Here is an 11,918-nt window from a genome sequence, read left to right on the forward strand (position 1 = left end):
CGCTTCCTCTTCCATTGCTTCCTTAGTGTCGGACACAGACCACTTCAGGAGCATTTGTTGGGTGTTAGCCATTGCTAAGTGCTTTGGATGATGAGTACAATCCAATGCAAAATGAATAGAGGCCAAAACTGGCTTAGAGAAAGGACTATGCAAAGCCAGAATCTGATGTTTTCTCCATCTGTGCAACACGCCTGGATTAGTTTGCTGGGGCTTCCAGAGCCACAGACAAGGTGGCTTAAATAACAAATTTATTTTCTCATGTTTCCATAGCCTGGAAGTCCCAGACCTAAGCTGTCAGCAGGGTTCTCAGTTTCTCCTGAGGCCTCTCTCCTTGACTTGCAAATGGCCACCTTCTGGCCCTGCCCTCTCTCCTGGCCTTTCCCTGTGCACACCATCTCCTCCTGGTGTCTCTTCCTCTTCTTACTAGATTAGGGTATCACCTTTATGATCTCTTAACCTTGATTCTCTCTTGAGAGGCCCTATCTGCAAATACAGTCACATTAAGGGTTGGAGATTCAACATACAAATCCTGAGATAACATTATTCAGTCCAAAAATGTCCATTACATAAATTGCTATAAAGTGCAATGAGTCAAAACCAGAATTCAGATAGTTAGGAGCAAGGATGCTGGAGCCAGAGGTTCAAATCCAAAGTCTGCTACACCCTAACTGAGTAGGTCCATTTTCTTCAGTGCTTCATTCATCATCCTGTGAAATAGGGACAATAGGAGGACCTGCCCCCTGGGTTATTGCCCCTTGAAACAAGAATTGGCCGGTGGTGGTAGACGGACTGCTTTGAAAGTGGTATTACTCCTTTTTCTCCTGTGTACTATAACACCATAGGAATTGTGAGAATAAAACGCAAGAGGAAAAAAAAAAGGATGGGGGAATAAAATACTTTGGGAAACATTTTTTTCTTAATTGTAATACCTTATTCTACATAATAGGAGTTGCGGAGATAGGACCAAGACAGAGAGAGACACTTTAGGTTCTTAATTTTGCAGCTTCATTAATTCTTTCTTGAGCCCCCGTGACAGGTTAGGGGTTGTTGCGGGTACTTGGGAGACGGCAGAGAACACAATGGGCAGGAGCAGCTATCCCCCCTCCCCGAAACTTTCATTCTAGAATGGGTAAGAGGTGCCCTGCGCATCTCACACCCACTTCAGGCGTTGGGGGAAAGGGGATGCGTGGAGAGAAGGGGGAAAGGCCGTCCCTTCACAGCATCTCTCCGTGGGCTGGTACCGATCTCGGGGGCAGGGAGCCCGCGCGAGCAGCAGCAGCAGGTGCGGAGCTGCCCCCCTGCCCCGGGCGCCGCTCTCACCCCGGGCCCCCCGCTGGGGCTTTCCGCCGACCCGAGGCCCGGTCCGCTCCCCCCACCCCCACCCTGCGCGGGGAGCGGGGTTCGCCCGTCGGGCCGGCAGCGCGGTCCCCGCCCACCTCGACTCCCCGCCGCCCGCGGGCGGACAGCGGGACGGACAGCGGGGCGGACAGAGGGACGGACGGCGGGACGGACGGCGGGGCGGACGGCGGGGCGGACAGAGGGACGGACAGCTGGGCGGACAGCGGGGCGTACAGGGGGGCGGACAGCGGGACGGACAGCGGGACGGACAGCGGGACGGACAGAGGGACGGACAGAGGGACGGACAGCTGGGCGGACAGCGGGGCGTACAGGGGGGCGGACAGGGGGTCGGACAGCGGGACCGAGAGCGGGGCGGACAGGGGGGCGGACAGCGGGACGGACAGCGGGACGGACAGCGGGGCGGACAGGGGGGCGGACAGGGGGGCGGACAGCGGGACGGACAGCGGGGCGGACAGGGGGGCGGACAGGGGGGCGGACAGCGGGACGGAGAGCGGGGCGGACAGGGGGGCGGACAGCGGGACGGACAGCGGGACAGACAGCGGGACGGACAGCGGGACAGACAGCCCGGGGCCGGGAGCGCCGCCGCAGGTGTCGGGGCCCCGGGGGCGGCGGCGGCGGGCGAGTGCGGGACCTGGGCTCCCCGCGCCCCCACCTCGGGCGGCCCGTCGCGGGCTTGACGGCCTCGCACCACCTCGGGGGCGGCGCCCGCCGGGAGTCCCCAGCGCCCCCCGGGGCTCCCGCAGATTAGAACTCGCCTCCCCAGGCTCCTCCCCTCCGTCCCATTGAGCGCTTCCACCCGCTTTACTGAAAAATTGAGGGCTCGGCCTCTGCGGCGCCTTCTTCCCCGGCAAGATGGTAAGTGAGGAGCTGGCGTTTAGGTCACAGGGGCCCGGGCGCTGGCGAGCTTTGCTTCTAGGACGCCTCCCGCCCTGGACGCAAGATTGCTCTGCTCCCTGCCCTGGACGAGGGGCCCTCGCCGCCTCCCTCCCGCGCCCCATCCTCTCTCCCGTCGCGCTCTCCCTCCCCATCTCTCTCATCCTTTTACCCGCTGTGTCATTTCCACTCTGTACTTTCTCCCAACTTTCTTTCCTTCTATGCCAGCACTCACTTTCCTGGGCACTTCTTCCTCTAGATTATGCACACACTTGCAAACACTTGGATTTGAGCTGCTCTAGGGGTATCTGAGATTTGTTTTCTTCTCAGGTGTCAGTTGCATAATAGTTCAGCTCTGATTTCAATAATAACTTCAGGGAAAGAGCCTAGGAACATGCTTTTAGAATAAAAGAAAATAGTCCTTGATAAACTTCGGGCTGAGATTCTTTGGTCTGCACTGTCCAAGCTGGACTTGCTTCAAGACTGGACTTTTTCGAAACTTGACTTACTGGGAATATGTTAACAAATTGTGACTTAATTTTTTTTTTTTTCTGTGTCTCTCTCTCTTCTTCTCATTTGCTGTCGCTCTGTTTATGTGACGCCCAAGAAAGTCCTCAAGTCAGCAAAGACTTGGAGTGGTCAAAAAGAGTTTGTCCGAAGCTGGGCTCTGCTGAAATGAATGGCTTTTACCTGATTAAACATTGACAAATAATTAAGAATGGGCTGTTGTACAAATTAACCCAGGAAGGCTGCATACCTGCCCCTGCTTGGATATTTGGAAAGAGTGTGTGTTTGAAGTTTGAGGAGTCGGGGGCAGGAGGGTGTTCACTGGCTCAGAACACAGTGGAGAATACATGCCAGGCAGTTAGTAGTGGCAAGATAACTCTGGAAGGGCATAGAGACCTAGTGCTGGAGAGACCTAGAGCCTGCTCTCTCGGCTGACTAACCTACTTCGACTTTGATATACGTTTACTTGGAGTGACCATATGTGCCTGTGCTCAGAGTTAGGAGCAAAATGTACTTAGTTATCTCTGGAATGTATCCATATATCTGTACATCCATCCCAAAACTTTTGGACCACCCCAGGATCCAGCAGCCTTTAAAGCCAGAGGAAGGAGAAAGGAAGGAATGGGGCAAGTTTATATAATTCAGAAACTAAGGAGCTAAAATAAAGAGATTTTCTCACATGTCATATTCACTCCATTTCAGCCTTAGCATTCTGGGCTCTTTGTCATTCAAGGTTATTAGAAACATAACTAAGGTGTTTGCTAGAAAGAGCCAAATAGTTCTTACGTCTCTCAATCATTAAGTAGAATTCCTTTTACTTAGATCCTGGACAGCCTGTTAGATGACTCAGTCATGGCAACAGAAACTACTCCTGGATATTTATAAATTTGGTCCATCCAATACTAGCCTGTTCTTTGCCGAGAGGTCCTAAGGAAAGTCCTGGGTAAACCGAGGAGCTGATTCCCTTTTAGCAATTATGTATTTTGGCCACTTGAATTAATCTGGAATCTATGCTTAACACCTGCACTGGTTTTGATTCATTGCATGTAATTTGTGCCTCTTTCTCCCACCCTTCTTCCCCTCCAAATCCCATTCACCTCATCCCTTGGGACCCTCCCCACCCCCACCCCATCCCTCATACTGACTTCCACAGAACTCCGTTCTGCCTTGCCAAGACCAGTACTTTGTAGGAGGCCAGAGCTATAATTGCCCGTATTCCACTACAACGTCAGAATCTAGTGTTGACGTTTCCACGGAGACTTGGGTCTCTTTCTGGGCTGCTGGTCTCCTGGACGACAGAGAGCCCCAACAAGCACCACAGGCACAGGGTAAGTTCTGCTCTTCTGCTTTCCTGGTGGGTCTGAGGCCCTTTCTCAGCACCCATGGTTGCAAAGCATCATGGGCAGGAACTCTGTAGAGGAAGAGAACTAATCTGCTTTTCTATACTTGCCACATAGTGAGAATGGGACTCTGCCCTTTGTCCACTGGACAGTATGTGTCTCCCCACTTTACAGTTCTTAGAGACATTCAGCCCACTGAGGGATTTGGGGTTGGGTCAAAGTTTTATGAACAACACTAGTGAGATGCGTTTGGAGTCAAGATACCAGGCGGAGCATTTCTTTTGGAATTCAGGAAAGTTGCCCTGGGTATAAGAGAGAAGCAAGGAAGACGACCAACTGACTCTTTTATTTCCTAAGGAAATCCTATGAGCGGAGTCTTATAATTGGGAAAAAAAGATTCCCTTTTGCTCAAAGAAGGCTTCAACTTTGGAGGGAAAAATAACTTTGTGATGGGAAATTGCATATCAATTTTCACCTCGGTTGAGTAAACAGTATTTCTAAATATTAAAGGAATTCACAGCTAACACTCTGGTTTCTAGAAAAACTGGTCTAGAATTAAGTATCTGTACTCCTCATCCTGCCACATTATTGTGTGTGTGTGTGTGTATGAATTTAAGAAGAAATAAACAAAAAGCTCAAAAATATTGAAACACACTTACGTGTCAGGAAGAGAGTTGCTCAGTTGTAGCTTTCTACCACAAGCAGTGGAGAAGACAGAAAGTCCAAGAATATGAAACCAAACTGTATAGAATTTGATGCCTGTCTCCTGACCCATCATTCTACTTTAGTCAAAAATATTTCAGTAATATGTCAGTTTCTGTAGAGAAGGGCAAGAGTCAGACTGTACTAGATGAAGAAAATAAAATAAAACTAAACCAATATAGCATGTCCAAGCATGGTTTTTACTTGCAGGTACAGTTTGCTATCAACTATGGAGAAGAAAACTCTTCACAAAAGCATAAAAGACATACAAATGATGACATTTGAACTGCATGAGTTCAGGGTACAGTTTTGAGATTTTCATCAAGGTCTTCAGAGAGGCAAAGTCCAGATTATTTTAAAGTAGGAAGCGCTACCACTTATAATTCTGAACACTCGCCGTGAGCTTTAACTGGCAAGCAAACAGGCAGAGATTTTCATCTGGAGAAAAAATGGTAGCATCAAGAATAGCATTCGATTCTGGAGCCAAACACCATGTTATCGAGCACTGCACCTTAGAAGATAAGATAGAAATTTGGAAAACACCGTGGAATTGCGATGCTATGCCAAGGAGGGGAAGGATCAATACATATTTGAGTGAATTTGTAGTGCAGATGGGCCCATTCTTACAAATTTAGCTGGCAGGAATTTATATATTAGGAAGAAATGTGACCTCTTAGCTCCTAAAGATTTACGCCTTCAGCCACTTAAGCATATAATCTATAAACATTTGTCTCTCACAGCATGTTGATCCCTTCTGAAAGCTTTAAATATGTTGTTTCCTCTATGAAGGCAATAGCTATTTTTAGAAAGGTAATTGAATCTACTAAACTGTCTGAAATCCTTCAGTAAACTCTGTGTTACACAAAAACTACAAGTGTCTTTTCTCAGTTATCCATTTGGTATTTTCACAAAGAATCATCCAGTGACTCCAATTACCCTGTTCCTAACTCATGTTCGTGGGAAGAGGCTCAGCTTTCCTCTCAGCTCTACAGAAATAAGCAGGTATGTGTAGACCGTCAGAATATTGAGACTGGATCGACATGTTCCACGCAGTCTAACTTTTACCTTTTTTGGTTTTTTTTTTTTCCTCATTTGAGTAGAGTTGACTCAATGTTACATTAGTTTCAGGTGTATACCATGGTGATTCAACTGCTCTGTCCGTTATCCTATATTCACCACAAGTATGGGTACCATCTGTCACCATAACAATGCTACGCAATATCATTAACTCTATTCTCCATGCCGTGCCTTTCACTCCCCTAACTTATTTATTCCATAACTAGAAGCTGGTATCTGCCACTACTCTTCACCCATCTTGCTCCTCCTACCCTCATCCCTCTGGCAGCCATCAATTTGTTCTCTGTATTTATAGGTCTCATCCTGCCCTTTGCTTATTCATTTGTTTTTTGTTTTGTTTTGTTTTCTGTTTTTTTTTTTTTTTTAGATTCCACCTATGAGTGAGATCACATGGTATTTTTCATTCTCAGTGTGACTTATTTCATTTCATGTAGTTTGTTTTTAACCTCATCCCTTAATGTCACTTTGCTTCTTTTCCCTTGTTAAATTCATATGTTGACTTTCAGTTTGGAACCAAAGTGGATATATGTCCACAGAGATGGACATGAAGACAGGTGATCAATGTCTCAGAGAAAAACAAGCAACAACAAAGTCAACAACAACATATAAGATCCTCTAGGAGGATTTACAGTCAGGCCCTGACTTCACACATCTTAGTTATATGACCTCTTGAATCTTCTTTTCTACCTTGCCTAGGACATTGAAATATTTATGCTGTTGGAACATAAAAAGGGCTGTTGGAAAGACCAAATGATATATTGAGTGTGACAATATTTTTAAAACATAAACATAGCTTATCACTTGGAGAAGGGATGATGATTATAAATTTTTTGCAAAGATTGCTTCATTTTCCATGTTTTATTTGCTGTTGTTCCCAAGAGAGTAATTTAATCTAGTGGATATACAAACAGATTAGCCTGAGGATGAGGGAAGCCAAACCACCACCACCCTTGTTTTTCATCTTTTCTTAACATGCAGGGAAGGAGTCTAGTGAAACCTTTCTAAACACCTTTTTCTATATTTAAACAGTTGCACGCAGCTCATTTTCCTACATACCTTTCCAATTCCCTTGTGGTTACAACTTTGAAAGTCATATAATCTCTTCAAATACTTTGCAGTGAATAAAAGGTTCAGAGCACAAAACTGAACAATGAGGTGGTGGGTGGGTGTAGATTGAATTTAGGCCTGAGAGGACGAGGGCTCCCTGAGGTTGCGTTCATAAAACAAATAGAATAATAATAAAGTTTAAGTAGGTTAAGGATCAGTGGCATGATTATACAGTTACAAAGTCAATAGAGTAGAGGGGCCTTCACCACTGTATGCTTTTCGCAGCTCCAAGACACTCTAGTGCAGAAGGAAGAAGAACTCGCTAGGTTACACGAAGAGAATAATCATCTCAGACAATACCTGAATTCTGCTGTGGTTAAATGTCTTGAGGAAAAGGCCAAGGTATGTAACCATCCTGTTCCTAAGAGCAGAGCAGTGATTTGAGAATGGAGATCATTGGGGTAAAACTGACTTGACTAAAGTAGAGAAGGTGTACTTGAAGCATGGCTTCAAAGGCATTCATAGGCTAAATGGATTTTTCTGAAAGAAATATAGCACTTTCTTAAAAATATATATTTTATTTATTTATTCATGAGAGACACAGAGGGGCAGAGACACAGGCTCCCTGCGGGGAGCCCGATGCAGGACTCAATCCCAGAACCCCAGGATCATGACCTGAGCCAAAAGGCAGACACTCAACCACTGAGCCACCCAGGCGTTCCAATATGGCACTTTCACAAGTCTTCTTATGTATCATTTCTTGGAAGTTTCTAGACTGTAGATTTTAGCCATATATTACAAAAAGAGTTGCTTCAGGATCAAAAATCAGTCAAGGGAGTTGCTAAGACAACAGAGGTTAATCAAAAGACAGAGTTAAATGGATGGAACATTGCAGTGGGAATCAGATCTGAAAGACACTCGGTTCTTTTAATTATCTGCTGGGCTTTTGGTAAATTGCTCTTTCACTTAGCCTCACTCACCTATCTCTGTAAATGCAGAGGCTAAAAGATCCTTTAAGAATCTCCCCAGCTCTAAAATGTTATGAATAGGGTTAGAGCCCAGATCTTTTGATTAGCAATTATATATTGCTGATGACATCATCGTTCAGTGAACATTTTTTTCTTACTTTTCAAAGGGACTATTTCTGACTCAAGGACAAATAGCTTGTCCATAGTCTCTTTCTGTTCTTCCTTTCTCTGGGTTTTGTATTTTTGTTATCTTTTTGCCCTTCTGCTATCATTATTTCTTTCGTCATCAATCTTTACCTTGCTGCTAGACAAGCTCCATTATTTGATATTATTTAATTTAAATTGATGATGCTCCTTACCATTTTCACTGGAAATAATAGTTCAAAGAAGAAAGGGTACCATATCTGATTCCTCTGTAATTTAGTTACAATCCAGTCACCTTTTTAAGAAGAGGAGCATATCTCCCAGTTACTAGCTTGGGCTCCTAACTCCAGTCACCATTTTGTAAAAAAAAAAAAAAAAAAAAAGACATTTATTAGATTAGTAAATTATATTGATTAGCAGTTTTCTCTCTCTTTTCCCAATTGTTTAAGATGTAGAATAATACATATCACTTGAGAGTACTATGAAAGTTAATGAAATAAGAAGAAGCAGTGTTAGATATTGTTTCAATCAGTTACTCTGTCTAGATTCAGATGGCTTACATTTAATCAAGGCTGCATGACCCTTAGTAAGTCACTAATATGCCTGTGTCTCAGTTTCCTCACTAAAGAGGATTTTATAAAATGAGAATATTATGCATGTAGTAGGTGTTCAATACACGATAGTTGCTATTATTGTCATTATTATAATAATTACTTCCCTGAATGGAAAATTTAAAGACATTATTTCTTTCTTTCAAGTTTTATATGATTAGTAAAACATGAGTTATGGTTTCTAGGTAGTAACTTGTCATTATAGATGTTAATTTGGAAACAAGCTAATCCAATCACTTCTGCTCACTCTCTCTCTCTCTCTCTCTCTCTCTCTCTCTCTCATGTGCACAAATGAGAAAAAGAAGGAGAGAATAGGATTTTAATCACATTTTCTAAGGAATTAAGGGGACTAGTAAGTATTTGGAGGAGTTTTAAGCAGACAATGTAAAGAAAATTATCTTGGTTGACTATCTGACCATATATTTTCAAATGCTACTTCCCTAGAAATTGCTGTCATCAGATGAGTTCTCCAAAGCATGTGGACAATTCAGAAAGAGAAAGAGGAAACCCAGAGAGCAAAGATATTTTCCTCCTGAGATCCCCCATCACAAAAATGCCAAGAGAAACCTCTCTAGTGAATTTGCTAACTGTGAAGAACAACCCGGGCCCCCTGTGGATCCCTGGGTTCTTCAGACACTTGGGTTAAAAGACCTCAACACCATCGATGACACTTTATCAGCTAACTACAGTGCCTTCTTTTCTCATCCCAGAAGAACTGCCAGCACATTTCCCTCATTTCTGGATGGTGCAGTTGATTATGAAAATATCCCCAGGGAGGATCTGCCAATTAACTATGGAGGTGACGGAGCAACCCCCTCACATAGCACTGCCAGGCCCAGGGAAGATTTCCACTTCCTTTCTCAACTTTCAAACCCTCCAGGAGGGCTGCAAACTCCTCCTTACTATACTTCTGATGTGTCACCCAATAAAACAGAGATGGCCTTTTCCACATCCCTGAGCCCTCACTGTAATGTGAAAACTCATTCCTTCCACCAGGGACAAGCCTTTGTTTGTCGAGATGAGGAGGGAGGTTGGAAGTTTACCTGGGTCCCTAAGCAGTCTTAGTGACCCCTCTTCTATCACAAAAGACTGCCATAAACTCTGTTTACAAAGACCTCTCTTGCACTTGAACCTATTTGGAATACAGAAGCTCTTGCCCAGACTGTCTCCTGCCACTTTAAATGTCACTCTCAATTACCCACTTAAATCTGCAGAGAACAGCTCCCACGAATCCATAATGAAACATGCCTACCCTTCTTTCACCTAAATTTGACTTGTTTGCACACCAACACCTGCTGTTGACTTCCTCCCTTTGCCCTGTACCTGAAAAGGTATTTTCCAATTGCCTGAGTATTCCTTTGAGGCCTACACATGCTGTTCCAATTACAACAAGTCTAACAGCTTTTCTTCTTTCATCAAGCAGTTTAAATGTTCACAGCCTCCACCCTCTCACTTTTGCCCTGTCCTGCTCCCCTGCATTTCTGAAAACTCAGCCTTTAGAGTGAATGCTATTATTGCTCCAAGTGCCTGTTATTGAGTGTTCAGGTAGTGAGTGGGGGTGAGGTAGAAACAAGTGTCTTTGCTCATCATCAAACCCAAAGACGTAATGTAGATGGGAGCAGTGTTATGTGTAGTGCAATTCAGTAAGTTAAGCATGCCGTGGTGGAGTTGACAAAGAGTCTCTTCAAAGAGCTGTAACTCTACTGAATAAGCAATACCACGGATAAATTAAAAGATTAAAGAGAATTAAATGTTCCATGGTGGATCAGCTTCTATAGGCACCTGGCATTGCCTCTTTAACCCCCATGACTCCAACTAGAGCATGTTTGAGGGACTAGGTAACTAGTCATCATCCTAATTGCCCAGATGCTGTCAAACTTCTGGTCCTGCAAGTATAGGCTAGCCCAGCTCTGCCACTGTCTCCCTCATTCATTTGCTTATTTATATAATCATTTTTTCATTCATTGACCCGCACAAAATATTTGTACAACACCTACCATGTACAGGAGCTGTGCAATGGGGTAGTGATGTGAGCAAGTTATACCTTGTGGCCACCCTCATGAGACTTAGAGCCACTTTTCTGCTGTGTCCTTGAGAACCCTACTTCCCAAGTGTGAAGATTCAGTTTTCCTGGCTGCAGAATACAGAAGCTAGATGAGATAATCACTAGCATTCTATAAATTGAGGCTGGGTCCACCAGCTTTACTCCAATGCTGCCATCCCAGCTCACCCTTCTCTTTAGTTTTGATAAACAGTACCATAGGTACATTGGGTGAGCTTTACATACATGCTTTTTTAAAGATGAGCCATTTGTAGTTAACCCAAGAAATCACTGCTCTGATCACAGTATTCTTTTTCTGGTATGAGCCCATTTTGTAGGTTGATTCAGTCTATGTGAGAGTAACTTGCATCTAACAAATAGAGTCATTGATTTTTAAATGTGTGCATAAATTTAAAGTAATTGTTAACATCAAAGATTTCTCTTTTTCTAAATAAAAAAATATATATTCTTAGTGCTCATGTTAGTTCTCCGCAAGCATCCTATGCTTCCCTGAATAATTTACATATTAAAGATGAGCACCTCTGTGTTTTTGGAAAAAACGTCAGTTAGAGATAAAATCTACCATCTTTACCTCTTTCCTGTTTTTCTTTTTTCCACGCCTCAGTAAGTCAAGTTGTACCATCAGCACCTGAGAACATGAGTGTGCCCTTCGGAATTCTTTTTACCCAAGACATGACTTTTGTCGTTGTTGCACTCTGGTTTTTGCTTTATTTTGGTGATTGCAGGCAAGTAATCTGTTTAATAAAGTTTTGTTACCACCTGGTTTTGTTTATAATCCATAAGAAAAATCTAAGATATTAACTAATATTATTCTCCAGAGTATTTTCATGACTTAGGAAGAGATAGAACATGTTCTATTTTCTAAAAACAAACAAATGACAAAAAAAACAAAACACAAACAAAAGCAAAAACAAAACAAACAAACAAAAAAGACAGTAACAAAGAAGTGCCTTTTACATTGCAATATCTGTGCCCTGGTGGGTAAAATTTGTCTTTTTAAAATAACAAATTTAAGAATAAAGTCTAAAGAATTAAAATTGATTTTACTTTAATACCCTAGGAATCAAGAAAGCAACAAACTAATTTAAAAGTCTAAATGATCAAGTTGTAAAACAAAATTGATTAGTCAACAAATATTTATTTTGCATTTTTGTGTGCTTTATCATGTATTATGTCTCATGAGGAAACACCCAGGCTTAATGGGATGCATTTGGCTGATAAAACAGAG

The 11,918-nt window shown here is 43.4% G+C and overlaps 1 protein-coding gene across 1 annotated transcript; it reads left to right on the forward strand.

Moving 5' to 3' along the window:
• Positions 1–2,193: 2,193 nt before the first annotated feature.
• On the forward strand, positions 2,194–9,786 carry GMNC (geminin coiled-coil domain containing). Its single transcript, XM_041731451.1, has 5 exons — positions 2,194–2,214; positions 3,893–4,067; positions 5,695–5,783; positions 7,191–7,307; positions 9,073–9,786. The coding sequence occupies exons 1-5, from the start codon at positions 2,212–2,214 to the stop codon at positions 9,691–9,693; spliced, it is 1,005 nt and encodes a 334-aa protein (XP_041587385.1). The 5' UTR covers positions 2,194–2,211; the 3' UTR covers positions 9,694–9,786.
• The last annotated feature ends 2,132 nt before the right edge of the window (positions 9,787–11,918 follow it).

This window comes from Vulpes lagopus, chromosome 17 (assembly GCF_018345385.1).
Source record: "Vulpes lagopus strain Blue_001 chromosome 17, ASM1834538v1, whole genome shotgun sequence".
Taxonomy (NCBI): Eukaryota; Metazoa; Chordata; class Mammalia; order Carnivora; family Canidae; genus Vulpes; species Vulpes lagopus.

Coding starts and splice junctions, on each gene's coding strand:
- GMNC (XM_041731451.1), top strand. Junction 4,068..5,694: donor ACAAGCACCACAGGCACAGG/GTAAGTTCTGCT, acceptor ATTTTCACAAAG/AATCATCCAGTGACTCCAAT. Junction 5,784..7,190: donor AGCTCTACAGAAATAAGCAG/GTATGTGTAGAC, acceptor TGCTTTTCGCAG/CTCCAAGACACTCTAGTGCA.